Source organism: Corapipo altera, unplaced genomic scaffold (genome assembly GCF_003945725.1).
Source record: "Corapipo altera isolate COAL_440 unplaced genomic scaffold, ASM394572v1 274, whole genome shotgun sequence".
In the NCBI taxonomy this organism is placed as follows: domain Eukaryota; kingdom Metazoa; phylum Chordata; class Aves; order Passeriformes; family Pipridae; genus Corapipo; species Corapipo altera.
The window spans coordinates 488795-502694 of record NW_020885042.1 but is presented as its reverse complement, the minus strand read 5'-3'; the positions used below and the strand labels follow the sequence as shown (position 1 = coordinate 502694).

At 50.7% G+C, this 13900-nt stretch overlaps 1 protein-coding gene and 1 long non-coding RNA gene across 2 annotated transcripts in view; both read right to left on the bottom strand.

The window, feature by feature from the left end:
- Positions 1 to 1042: 1042 nt before the first annotated feature.
- Positions 1043 to 1347, bottom strand: LOC113959481. The gene is made up of 2 exons (XR_003531813.1): positions 1311 to 1347; positions 1043 to 1146 (listed from the first exon to the last, which is right to left on the bottom strand). It is a non-coding gene; the product is annotated as an uncharacterized LOC113959481 (long non-coding RNA).
- A 620-nt stretch (positions 1348 to 1967) lies between these two features.
- The window catches only part of BMP3 (bone morphogenetic protein 3), a 78565-nt gene continuing 66632 nt past the window's right edge, over positions 1968 to 13900 (bottom strand). Inside the window, exons 3-5 of the mRNA XM_027668554.1 lie at positions 13695 to 13845; positions 7157 to 8067; positions 1968 to 3729 (exon numbers count right to left, since the gene is read on the bottom strand). Coding sequence (XP_027524355.1) covers positions 3538 to 3729; positions 7157 to 8067; positions 13695 to 13845 — 1254 coding nt within the window. The 3' untranslated portion in view covers positions 1968 to 3537. The remainder of the gene's footprint in view (positions 3730 to 7156; positions 8068 to 13694; positions 13846 to 13900) is intronic.

Below are 13900 nucleotides of genomic sequence, written 5' to 3'. Positions count from 1 at the left end.
CTCGCGCGTCCGGCGCGCGCCGCGGCGCCGAGAGGGGGCTGCCCGCGCCCGTGCCTGCCGTCGCCCACGAACCTGCCGCCCGCGCCCGGCGCCGCCGAGCGCCCCGCCCTGTCCGCACAGCGGGAAGCGGCGCGGCGAGACGGTGCTGCGGGTGCGGGGCGGGGGTCCGTGTCGGGGCGGAGGTCAGGCAACAGGATAGACGCCTCTCTGAGGCAAGGGGTCCTCTCGCCGCCATCTTTAGTGTGGCCTGGGCTAAGATGAGGTCCTGGCGGCGCCATCTTGAGTGTGGCCTCGGGGCGAACTCCCGGGCCGAGCCCGCCATCTTTGTGTAGGGCCTTGGAGGACTTCCGGTTCTGGCGCCGCCATCTTTCTTTTGGGGTGGCCTCGCAGCACTTCCGATCCGGGAGGGCGCCATCTTTGGTGCGCCGTTGAAAATAGTCCGGTCGCTCTCACTTCCGGTCTCTGAGTTTACCCGGAGAACGTCCGTCACTAATTTCTGCGCTTTCACCTCAAAAATCTTCATGTTATTCCCCCCACACACCCCGGGAGAGACAGGAGACCAGAAGTCCCGTCGTGCCGCGGGAACCGGCCTTTAAATTGAGCAGGGAGCGCTGCAGTGTCACAGGGGTCACTGCGCATGCGTCTTTCCCTCTCCTGGCCGCCCTTAACTAGGTGAACGCGGGCATCTTGCTAATGAGTGCGCATGCGCCGAGTCCCTACCTTGACTGGCCCCCCCCCCACCCCACCTGACCTGCTGGCTTCGCTCTCATACCGCGCACGCCTCACCCACTTTTCTGGGGCCCATCTCTGATATTTCAGGGCTCGCCCTCCACTTTTTCAGGTCCCTGGGGTTCCCCCACCCACGTTTTGGGGTCTCCTTCTCACATTTTAGGGCTGACGCCCCAAGTTACAGTTCGGAGGGCAGGGGAGTAAAGGGGATTTTCTTTTTTTTTTCTTTTATTTCACTGTTCATTTTATTTCCTTTTTAGTTTTCTTGCTTTTAATTTTTTCTTAATTTTCTTTTGTATTTTATATTTCCTTCTTTATTTTGTTTATTTTTTATTCTCTTTGTTTTTCATTTTCTCTCCCAGTGCTCCTCAGTAACAGCCAGTGCTCCCCAAAAACCCCCAGTAACACCCAGTGCTCCTTAGAAACATCCAGTGCTCCCCAGTAAACCCAAGTAACACCCAGTGCTCCCCAGTAACATCCAGTGATCACCACTAACATCCAGTAACACCCAGTGCTCCCCAACAACCACCAGTAACACCCAGTGCTCCCCAAAAATTTACCCAAAACTGACCCGAATTCACCCCAAAAATTCATCCAAAACTGACCCAAATCATCCCAAAAACTGACACAAAACTGATCCCAAACACCCCAAACCAGCCCAAATCACCCCCAAAACTGCAAAAACTCTCCAAAAACTGACTCGAATCACCCTAAAAAATGACCAGAAACTCACCCAAATCACCCCAAAAAATGACCAAAAACTCTCCCAAATCTCCCAAAAAAATGTCCAGAAACTCACCCAAATCTCCCCACAAAATGACCAAAAACTGATCCAAATCTCCTGAAGAAATGACCACAAACTCACCCAAATCTCCCCAAAAAATGACAAGAAGCTGACCCAAATCACCCCAAAAAATGACCGGAAACTGACCCAAATCTCCCCAAAAAATGACTCAAAACTGACATAATTCATATCAAAAAATGACCAGAAACTGACTCAAATCACCTAAAAAAAATTACTGAAAACTTTAGATATCCCAGACCCATTATAGGGACCCCAGAGCCCCTATAGAGACCCCAGACCCCCTATAGGGAGTCCAGACCTATTATAGAGACCCCAGACACCCTATAGGGAGTCCAGACCTATTATAGAGACCCCAGAGCCCCTATAGAGGTTGCACTGTCACTGCCCCCAATGCCATCTGGCATTCTGATTTTAAAGGATACGGATTTGGAGATCCCACAGTAGGGGTAATACCTACAGGTTCTGCCCTCTTCCACTCTCCTGCAATTCCACTGGCCCACACCACAGGAACAACTGCAGCTGCCACTTCAGTCGGGACCTTGCTGCTGACAGGAGTTATTCCCTGCACAACGAGAGCTGGCACAATGTGCTCTGAAAGATCTGAACGCCACGCTGAAAAAAGAGAATTTTCTTTTGAAAAAGTAATTTTATTTTCTATTTTCTACAGAGTTCCCAGCGAAACTTTCCCATTACTGAAGGGAAAAAACACAGGTCAGGCAAAGCTTATCCAGCACTAGTGAAACACACCCTTGACAGTGCAGGTGCACCTGTCCTTGGAACTCCACTATGGTCCTGCCACTTCATCTTTGCACTGACAAAGAAAACTGCAGTGTTGAAAGAGTGCTGAGATAAAGAAGGATACATTAAGTGGACAAGAGGGACACACAAATAAAATAAATAAAGAGCATTTGTAAAACTTTCCATATACAAAATAACTTCTGCTGGAGGATGATTTTCAATTTTTTTTTTAAATGACAGCCTGAACAAAGATAAATGTTTCATCAGAAATCATTTGAAAATGCTGTTTTTACAAGCAACAACAGGGCACTAATCAAACTAGTGCCTGACCAGCCCTTCCATGGAGAAATTCTTCCTGCTGTACAGCCTGAACCTGCTCTGGTACAGCTTGAGGCTATGACTTCTCCTGGTGCTTGTTACCTGGGAGAAGAGGCTGATCCCCACCTGGAAACAACCTCCTTTCAGTTAGAAAACTCCAAGATTATTTGAACTGTGTTCTAGAACACTTGTTAGGAACAAATTGCCCAGATGCTTCTCCGAGTGTGATACTTTCATATCCCTGGCCAGCTGAGTTGCCACAGCAGGAAAACTTGTCCAGGACAGAAAATCTGCGCTTTTGAGAAATCCCAGCTATGAACTCAGCACTCAAGGGTTGGGTTCTCACAAGGGAGGGCACTGAGCTCCAAAAAGCTGAATTCCAAAGAATAAGGCAATGAAAATGAACAGACAGACAGGGTGAGCTGGCATGTCATACCCAGGAGATGCACGGCTAAGCTGCATTACCTTTTAGGGTGTCAGATTGATTTGCCCTCCTCGCTGCACTACCCAAGAACCCAAGGCAAGAAGCTCAGCTTTACAATGAAGAATGTTACACCTCTAACCCCCCCATCCATCAGTCCCTGTAAGGACAGAGAGAACAATTAACAGTTCGTGCTGCTTCCAAAATCTCGTATAAAAATAGATCACTGTGTCCTTCTGGCAGTCTGGAAAACCTACAAATCCCTCCTCCTTCATCTCTCCATTTCCACAGGAACAGTCAGGTCCCATCGCCGAGACTTGCACGTTGGTCACATTCCCAGAGCAATGAAGTTGGTCCTCTCTCCCCTTGGAATCCATTCCATTGCCATCCTCGTGGTCTGGATTGGGTCACAGTTTCTTTTCTGTCCCGAGGCAACGCACGGGCAGTGCCACCCAAGCGTGGGTGTGAGGAGAGCCCTGCCCAGCCCCTGCCTCAAACACGGCCGTGGCAGAGGGGCCTCCCGGGGTTATCTGCACGCACACGACTCCACCGTCATGTTGGGGTACACCTTCAGCACCACGTTCCTGTTCTCATCCAAGAACAGGATGCTGAGAGAGGACATTCTGTCGGGAACGCAGCAGGGCTCGGGGACGCCGGGCACGACTCCGACGGCTCGCACGATGCTCTGGATGGTGGCGTGGTTGGACGGCTTCAGGGCCTGCAGGAGACACACAGGGCACAGCAGGTTACTGCACCCACAGTCAGGACTTAAAGAAAGCAAATAATTATCTCCAAACACTGTCAAAGAAGGCAATTCCCACAAGGTGAGCCACCACAGGAACCTGTGATGAGAGCAGACGGCAACAACAGGAACCAGGCCTAGTAAGGCAGACCCGGGTAATGGACCCCAACAAAGATTCCCACCGTGGAAAACTGTGAGAAAGGAAAGCGCTAATCCCAGGTCTAAACCAAGGGGAAGGTTTGAAATCAGCACACGGGACAAAACTCCACTGTGCAAGCTGTGGGGAAGGAAACAACTGGCCATGCCAAGCTGGGGGAACATCTGAGACAGCCCGTGGATATCCAGGGCTGGGACTGTACAGAAGTGGTGCCCTGGAAACACGACTGGGGGACCCTCAGCACCAAGGAGACCAGCGGAAGGACCGGCAGGATGCCGTCAAAATCCATGTGGTGGTGATACCTTCATCTTCTTACTTCATCTGTCTCATTCTCTCTCTCCCTACCTCATATTTACTGTTAAATAAAATCTGTACTATTGACCTTGGCATATGGTCTCGTTGGCACCCTTAATTCAGGCAGAGGCAGCTTTCAATAATTGGATCCTAACAGCCCCGCATGAAATTGTCCCTGTGGCACGTTCACAACACCAGAATATACTAAGATGCTCACAAAAATAAAGACAAACACATAGAAATGCAAAATACAAAGTTCTACCTCTGACCCACCAAATCTTTCCAGATCCAAGTACCTGTACAAAAGATAGGTGGGCGTGAAAAATGCAGAAAATGCAGCTTTCAGCCAAAGGCTCTTGGTTTGTTTTCTTTAGAGCTGTTCTTACACACAGAACCTGGAATTCAAACCAGTTCCCTGTGCTGCTCCATCACACACCACTGTGAAATGGATGGAACAAGGTCATTGGGGCCAAATGTGCAACCTGCAGTTCTGCTGTGACACGAGATGATTTCCTTCTGGGAAGACAACCAGCCTTAGGGGTAGATCTGCACCAACCTGAGGAGCAAGTCTCAGTGACCTTGCAAGCAAAAAGCACAGGAATACCTGTGAGATTCCAGCTCGTAATGTCGTTTGCATAACATGTTAGTACATTTAGTAGGAAGTCTCCATTTGGCAGCTGATCTCAAGAAAGGAATGTCTGTTGGTTTGTTCTTGAATTCAGTGGTAGCCAGGGATTTAAAAACATGTCTTAGATCATCATACAGTTCCAGTTTTTGTACCATTTCTGCCTGGAAAAGGAACAGAAAGCTCCAGTAGCAGCCAGGCTTCTTTCCTTCCTCAGCTGCAGTGCAGTTCTCCACACAACCAACCAGGAGCCCAGCTGCTGGCCCAGGCCTGCCGATCACATGCCAAAGGGTGCAACACCCAGGGAGACCCTATTTCCTGGAGCCAGCAGCACTGGAACTCAAATCAGGCATCTGAACAGGCCATGTAGCACCAGAAATGCTCTCCTGCAGGTATGGAATATGTACTGCCAGGATGTTGAACTGCACTGGACCCAGCTCCAGCAAAGCAGCACTGACTGGGTTTCAGGCATGGCCTCGGCCGTCAGCGGGAACAACCTGGGCATGTTCTGTCCCAAAAAAAGCATCTCTGTTTGACACAGGTCTCACCCAGCACGGAACATCTTCCATACGGCACGTGCCCAACACGTGTGGCTTTGACAGCAGCCAAACCAGTTCCTGGAACTGGGGAATGTGGAAGGCCAGAAAATCAGAGGTGAGAAGTTCTTAGTTCCCCAACAGGCTGTCAGCTCCAGGAGCCTGCCCTCAGCCAGGGCACATTCTACACGTACAGGCACACATTAGGCTGTTGGTGCCTGACAGCCAGAGTACCATTTTGCAAACATGGTCCAAGCAGCAGCCCCAGGCATTCTGCATCGCTCCAGAACAACACACAGCTCCAGAGGACACCCCCGTATATAATTCAGTTTTTCATTCTCTTTGGAAAACAAGGTCATTTTGGTTTTTGAGATTAAAAAAGCGCAGGAACCAAACAATTTGAATTTCAACAGTGGACTGAAATCTCCCAGTGGCTTTCAGGGAGCCCTGAACCCACGGCGGGGATCAATACCCTGCTCTTCCACCGCTCAGATCCCTCTGCCACGCACAGCTCTGCAGGGCTGAAACAGCTGCAGCGCTCCGCTGCTGGGACTCTTTAATCACATTTTTACAGCCAACACCGCAGCTGGAAATGCTAACCCAGTCCTAAGCAGAGGGATACAGCAGGCCTTTTTATAATTTCTGTGCCCTTACCGTTAGAACAGAAGCAGTCCAGGTGTGGCACCACTAAGGTTTCTGATCTGCACGCTGACTGACCGGTGTGACCCAGCACGGTTCCAGCAACACAGCAAAAGGCCCAACACAGTGTATCCCAAGGTAAGAACTCTGTCTCTTCCTGTTCCCTTTTCCCCTTGATTCAAAACCTGAAAGCCTGCCACTGCAGCTGGAGGTAGTCAGGCAAGTCATCTCCTCCTTCAAGGAGAGGCTTCTGCCCTCCTCAGCTGCTTCCCCTGGGCTCCATCCCCTTCGGCATGGTTCCTCCTCCCTGGGTTCCTCGAGCCCCTGAAATGCCATCTATATTTTGGAACTAACTGCTCAGGCTTCCCTGGGGCAGGAATAAAGGCTCTGGAATGGGATGCTGCAGTGAGTCCAAGCGCTGCCTTTAGTGCAGTGTCCTGCAGGCGTTCTTCACCCCCCCCCCCCCCTCGTCCTAGCCCAGCCTCCAAACCCACAGCCCACTCTCACCTTTGGAGAGCCTCAGGGGGGGGGTCCCTGCTGCTGAGAAGGGCACGGTACATTTGGAGCCCAGTTCATCCACCTGGGTCACAGGGCTGGGAGCACATCAGCCTTTCCTGGTACTCACATGCCAACTCATGCAAACCAGGGGACACTGAAAGCATCCATCGCTCTTGGATCCCCTCACTCTGTCACAGGAGTAACTCGCCTGACTCATCTGCAACCCAGGGCTCCCTGCCCCTGTGCCAGCCCTGCCTCACGAGGCACGTGCTCTTCCTGCAGGGTGCCGTGCCCACCGACTGTGGCGTGGGCCTGGCACGTGGGCCTGGCAGCACAGGCTCCTTTGGGGCACAACTGCTGGCTTGTTTTATGTTTATTAAACCGGTTAATAACAAGTTCACAGATCATAAGCACTATTCAGGAAATGTTTTATGGCAATTTCGGTTCTGGACAAAAAACTAACACCGAGTATTTTTTTAATTCCCTTCGCAAGCCTGTCTGTTTACTGGATGTTCTAAGCACTGCCCCTTGCAGCAGGAGACAGAGACACCACTCAGGTCCTAGAGCCCAACACACAATGGGACTGGCTGCCTGTACTGCCTCAGGAAAGGAAACGCACAGCTTACAGTGCAAAGGAATCCCTAAAGCTCGTACCTTTGGGATGGGAAACTGGCATTCCCCCGAGCAGTAATAGGCATCGAAGGACTTGGGGGAAATGATCCACTCGCTCCAGCCGATGTCTGCAAAGTCCACCCTGAGGTAGCGCCGGGCGCAGGACCTGGGCTCGTTCCACTGCTTCCTCCTCGCCTTCTGCAGCGTTTGCTCATCGAACTGCAGAGTCTGCCTCTGCTGGCCAGGAGGCTTCCTTGGCTTTTTCTTACTCCTGGCCCTCTCTGCTAACTGTGGCTGGAAGGTTTTGTAGGGTTTCCTGCCTCCCCATCTCTCCTTCTGGCCATAGTGGTACTCAGCCCCCGGCAGCTCGTTGTTCTGCAAAGGCAACAGGGTGTCTGCAGAGCGTGTCCTCCGGCGCTTCCCAAGGCTGCTCCTCACCCGGCCGTCTGCCCTGGGAAAGGCTCCTGCCAGAGGGTGACGGTGCCCTCGCAGAGTGGAGACGACGCTCTCTGGTTCTGAGATGGCGGAGTCGTTGGCATAGATCAGGATGTAGGGTTCACAGCAAGGAGGTGCCCTCTCCCAGGGCTGGTGGCTCCTCAGAGTCATTTTGACACCGATCAGCAGTTCGTTGTTTCGCTTCGCTTCATGCAGGAGTCCAGTGATGTCCTCCCACTGCCAGGAAAGGACGTCCTGGGAAGCAGTGGAGACGTTGATTAGGAAATGTCCCAGGCTCCGAGGCTGGTTCCCAACAGAAGGAAAGGTCCAAACCGACAGACATATGTGAATGTCAGGTCTCCTCTGGCTGTGATGAGAGCAGCTGCTGGGCTGGGAGGAGTTCCACTTGACCCGCAGCAGATCTCCAATATAATAATACACTGAGGCCGACAGGACGTTCTCAGACTCCGTGAGTGACGTCAAGTTAAAAACGTACATTTCCTGCCCTTCCAACCTCCCTGGAAAAACAAACACTTAGATAAGAATATGGACATGTAAAAAAGTCATCGAGAAGACACGCAGGCTGATGTGACAGGCTATGGACACTTAACAAAGTCCTGGAGAAGACACGGAGGCTGATCTGACAGCCTCCTGGCCAGACCAGACACTGATTGTGCTTCAAGTTTCCCTTGAGAATAACCAATGACACAGGGTCTGGAAATCATTCCACCCAGGACACTTCTTCATTTTTCGTGCCAGAGCCAGAGGGAAACAGGTGAGGGACTCCTTTAACCCCCACAGAGTGCAGCAGAAGGGGGGAAGGATTTAATTTTTGTTTTAAAATGTCCTGGTTGGGCTGCAGGTAAATCCACCCTTCAGAGCGAGAGAAACACACATCCCAATGTCAAGCTGTCAAAGCAGGCTGCATGGAAAAGTCAAATCTAGGAGAGCTAAGGGACACTCTGCAGCCCCCCAAAGGGCTGGGAACAACCCAACATGTTAGAAAAAACAAGGGGATTCCAAATTCAATGCTTTTTGGACACCACAGCACGTCAAAGCCCTCCTCAGAGGCTGCAAAGAAGTTCTAGTTTACAGAATTCTGCAAGAGAGTTTTTCTCTACCAGTATTTGAGGGGGGGGGGGTGTTTGTTTGTTTGTTTGTTTTCCAAGCAATGACAAGCATGGAGATGGCCCTGGACTAGGGATGAACAGATGAACAGCCTCACCCTCAAAACACTGGGGAAGTCCCTGCCCAAGCAAGTGAGAACATGATTTCCAGCACTGGTCTGTCAAAGACTTTGACAGCTTCATGTTCCGTGTGACACTCTGTGTGACATCCCAGCTGCTGATGCCATTTGGGTAAGTCCAGCATATTCCCCCTGTGCTGCCCCATTCCCACCCCAACAATCCCAGCAGCCTCCTCTTCTAAACACTTTTTGGTCATGAATATTTCAACCCATCCATTAAACCAGCAGGAAGTGGTCCCATCCCACTAGAAAGACAGAGCCCTTCTCCCCAGATTATCAGATGCATTGCTTCATGGAATTATGGGAAAACAACACACGTTTTCCTCAGTGAAACAGGGCCAAAGCAATGCAAAGGCCAAACCATTTACAGAGGACACCCTTGTTTACACATTCAGCCCAACCTGAGGGCAGAGCACAGAGGGAAGTTCCCAAGAGCTGAAGACTGATGTCCCAAATCCATCCTGTTTCCAGCTGTTATTTATGCCCAGGGAACTAGATTTCCTTCCAATTCGATCCTGCTTTTAATCCCTCAAACCAAAACTGGCTGTTGGTCACACTGGTGCTGAGCACACACAAGGACCTGACATCTGCTTTGTTTATAATCACCAATGGAATAAGGTTAATGCATAATTTGGCAGAACACTGAGTACATCAGTCTTAGGAACCAGAATGTGTGGTGTCCCACGAGCACCTGTTAAAGAGGTTATTATTTAAACCATTGCTGTAACTTGAATGACAGGTTTGGATTTTAATTTTTAGTAAGAATTCCACTTAACAAACCCTGCCTGTTCTGAAGTGGAACACTGCAGCACAAAACCAAACAAGCTGCTGTTTTTGTAAAGAAATTCCAGAGGGCGTGGGACAGACACACGAGGAGTCCAAAGTTCTGGTTCAAAGCCCAACTCCAGCAGCCACTCCCAGCCTGTAACCCCATGCCCAGAGAAAGCACTTGCAGCAGATGGTGCTGTTTTCCTACAAAAAGACCTCCAAGCTCCAGCAGCTCTGAGTTCTCCGATCTCTCATCAACAAAATCATCTCCTGGGCAGCACAGACACCCACGGACTCAACGGCTTCCATCCCAAAAAACCCAATGGAGGGACATGGGTTTCCATCCCAACTTGGGAATACTGTGCCAAGGAGGCCCCTCGTGCCACACGGACACCCGGCTCTGGATGGGAACGTGAAACAAGCGTTCCCCGGGCTTCAAAATGACAGGCATGGCAAGAAAGAGTCAGCTTAAAAATACCTATAAATGCACCTTTTCCTCAGGAACATTTCCTTTCCTTTAAATGAAACTTTGCCCTTGAGCTCTGAGGACAGATTCCGCTGGAAATCTTTCTGGAGGGTAAGATTTAGGAAGAAAAAAAAGCCAAGAAAAAAGTACATGCAACAGAGCCACACAGCTGCTACCTTCCACACACCACGGGGCCAGATCTGAGCAGACAGCTCTGCTCCCCTCCACCCCGTGTTGCTGCCAGCCTGACGAGGACTTTCGGAGACCAAGCTCTGCGTGACAGAGCTCTTTGGAACTGCACCAGGTAGGACACCTGTGTGTGGAGACAGACATGGCCAGCATGAACACATTCCTGTCACAGGGGGCACTTCAAGGCATCACTAAGCTGGAATGAGCCTGTTAACATGTGGTGTATTTATCTTTATAGAGGACGCCCTGACATTTTTATGGACTGCCAAATCTGTCCCACGGGTGAAAAAGGATGCAGTAACAAGGACTATGTAGTTATACAGTCACCATGAGCCATCATTTCAATAAGATATTGAAGTGGTGCCCTCATGCCAGGGCACCATGAAGAATGTGTCAGTGTTTCCACTGTGAAATTTGGTTTTCCTGAGTTCACAGCCCAGCTACAAAAGTTCACTCGGAGCTGGAAATGGGAACAAGTTCCCAAACAAGAACACAAATTTGGAAGCCAGATTTTCTCTTTTCTCCCACCTTCGCTCTCACTCAACTGCTGCTTCCCAGTTACCAACTCCTGTACTGCCAAGAGAAAGATGTAGGATGTGGTTCTCTGCTTTGAAAGAGCACAGGACCCGCTGCCAAAGTAGTTCTACTAATTCCTTCAGCAAAGCAGGTAAGGTCACATGAGCTAGCAACTTGATCTAAAAAAGCAGCAAGTCCACCACTGTGATTAAAGCCAGCAGCTGCTCCAATAAAGAACTCCTCTGGAAGCAGCAATGGTGCATGCTGAGGATCTGACTTACGTGTGCACTTCACAATATGAAACACAAACCTGCACACTGCACATGGTAAGTGTGCTACACAGTGGGCACAGCAACTGTCTTCTACATGTTTGAAGAGAAAAGACCACAGAAGAGTGAAAACCAAACCCAACCTCTAAGTGGAAGCTAGCACAAGCCAAGCAAGTTAAGGGGGTACAGCAAAATAACCCCAAACCAACGAAAAACCCAGCCAAAAAAAAAAGCTTAAACCAAACCCCAAACCCCCACGCTCTCACTGTCTCCTGACTGACTGTTTTTAAGGCTCTCGTTGCAGAAGAGCCCTGCTGTCACTGGTGCTCAGAGGGGCCAGCATTTGGCCCAGACTGGCCCCTGCAGGCTCATGGCAGCTGCTGAGGTGCTGCCTGCCCCGTGCACTGCTCCCTTTGCCCCATGTGCGTGGGCACCTCACACCACAACAAAGCCAAGAAAGGCCTTTCAAAAGGGAGGAGAACACAGTTGTTCTAAAACCACAAGAATTGGCCTAGAGGCAGGTGTAATACCTGAAATTACTTGAAATTCAGACAATAAAAAAGAGTTTAAAGTAATATCTCTTACTATAACATCATTAGAGGGACCTTCCAACCCGAGTCGAGTTTTTTAAATGACTCATTTGCAAGACACGTTCCTTAAGCGATGCTGGGATTAAAAATGCTTTCAGAAGCAAACCTAGTCTGCTTCTGGGGCTTTTCTCTTTCCCCTCTCTTTCTCTCTCAGGGCTGTTTCTGTCATCCTAGAAATGTCCTTGCAACAGTGACGAGAGCTGACACAGAAATCACAGCTGAACATCCCTTGACTCAAACACACAGCAACAAATGAGAGCAGGTAAACCCATGAGAGACAAGTGCCCTGTGGAAGGGGTACATCCTTACTTCACTCCTCTTGGATTTGGGGCCTGGGGTTTCTTTTCAGCTTTGTCACAGGCAGCAAAGGTTCCTCTTCTGAGCGATTCAAACTGAACAGTTAGGCTACGAGATAATCTAGCAAGATTAATGAAAAACAAACCTGCCAGAATAAATGATCGTGTGAACATTCATCAAAACCAAAGGCCAAACCCCTGAGGTCAAACGAGCAACCTTTGACACTCCAGCCCAGTCACAAAATCTGGGGCACCAGAGATTTCAGGGCAGCGTGGGAGGCAAACTTCCGAGGTGCCACCCAGCGCTGCAGCTCTCACCCCATCCCCTTGGAGGACCGAGCCACAGGGAGAGAAACTTGCACTGAACAGCTTTTAGGAGGCTTGATTTGATTGTCTCAGTTGGTTTCTGTTGGCTGTGGGTTCCGAGGCTGCAGCTACCACCCGTGACACCACTGCTCTTCCATCACAAACAGGGATGACTGTGAACAAATCCCACCAACTCCTGGGCTCATCATACAACATCTGTCTTACAGGGTCTCAAAGATTTGTGTGGTAGGTTACCTGGGAGATCTGGGCAAGGCCTTTCCCATGTGCCACATAAGAACCAGCAGCCCTGGAGGGGAAAAGCAAGGACAGAAAGGTTTCACAGCCACATTTGAGAGCCCTGTTTCAGAAAAGAAACAGTTTCTCTCCTGAAAGTGTCAACTTAAATTGCAACATTAAACTGCAAATGAAACCACTAAAGATTTGCTTCAAGGCCTCTTGCTGCAGATGGAGAAGAATCCCCAGATTCTTGGGGAGCTTCTGCTCGTGGCAGACAAAAAGCTGAGTCCTGAGGGAGTTAGCAGCAGGGATGGTAAAACATAAAGGAGTAACAGCAACACAAGGTATTAAATTAACTGATGCAGCCCCATTAAGGACGAGGGAAAGCCCAGGAGAGACTGAAATCTGGAGCCAAGGAGTGCAACGATCAAGGCAGAGGATCTGGAGACTAAGCCCCTCAAAAGAGGAATACGGTGAATGTGCCATTTCCATCGCAGGGCTGGCCAGACAGTCAGACACAAGGAAGAATCAGAGACCAGAAAAAGCCTTTCCACTCCAGCCACCATCCCGAGGAACATCTGATCTAAGGGTTTTCCGGAAATGTGCTTTTCTGCCATCAGTACAACACAAAACGAGCTGCTGTTGCCTATGGCAAGAGAAAGACAACAACTCAATTTAGCCCTCGCAGAGCTCAGATGCACAAAACCCAGAACAGAGCGAGGGGATGGAGCGCCAAGACAGTGGCCAAGACATCTTCTCTTTCTGCTGGGACACTGCTCCTTTGGGATGTTGGCATGTTAAACATTCCCCCCCTCGTTATGGAAAGTGATTTTATGTTTTCACCAATCCACCTGTGCATGTTAGTCTGTAATCACAGAGATATCTAAGTGCCACTGCCAAAGATGCCAAGATGCAGTATTTACCATGCTCAAATCATGCTTCCACTGAACTCCTCTGTCACTGCCTCTAACTGCCAGTACTATCGCCACTTCCCAACGTGAGAACACCGCAGACGGTGTGAAGTATCACCAAACCGTGCCACGGCTCCATCGAGTGCAAACCAGCCCTTGGTTCAACAGAAGCTACACGTGCAAGACAGCACTAACGGGAGACTCCGGAGACGATCCGTTAATTACTGCACCTCCCTCACACTGTACTCGGCAGCGCTGCTACACGCCGAGCTGAAGCGGCAAGGCAGTAACTAAAACAAGGAGCCGAGCGCTGCCCCGCGGGTCCCCCCTCCCGGCGCGGCGCGCACTCACCTGCGGGCAGCGGGCGGAAGGCGCGCACGGTGTTGCCCCGGCGGAGCGGCGGCCCTGCCGCGGCCGGCGGGTCCCGGCTGCCGAGGGACTGCTCGTAGAGCCGCAGCATGTGCTCCGCCACCCCGTCCGCCGCCGGCAGCCGCCCGTGCCCCTGCCCGTGCCCCTGCCGCCGCGGTCCCCAGACCCCGGCACCCGCCGCCGCCCGG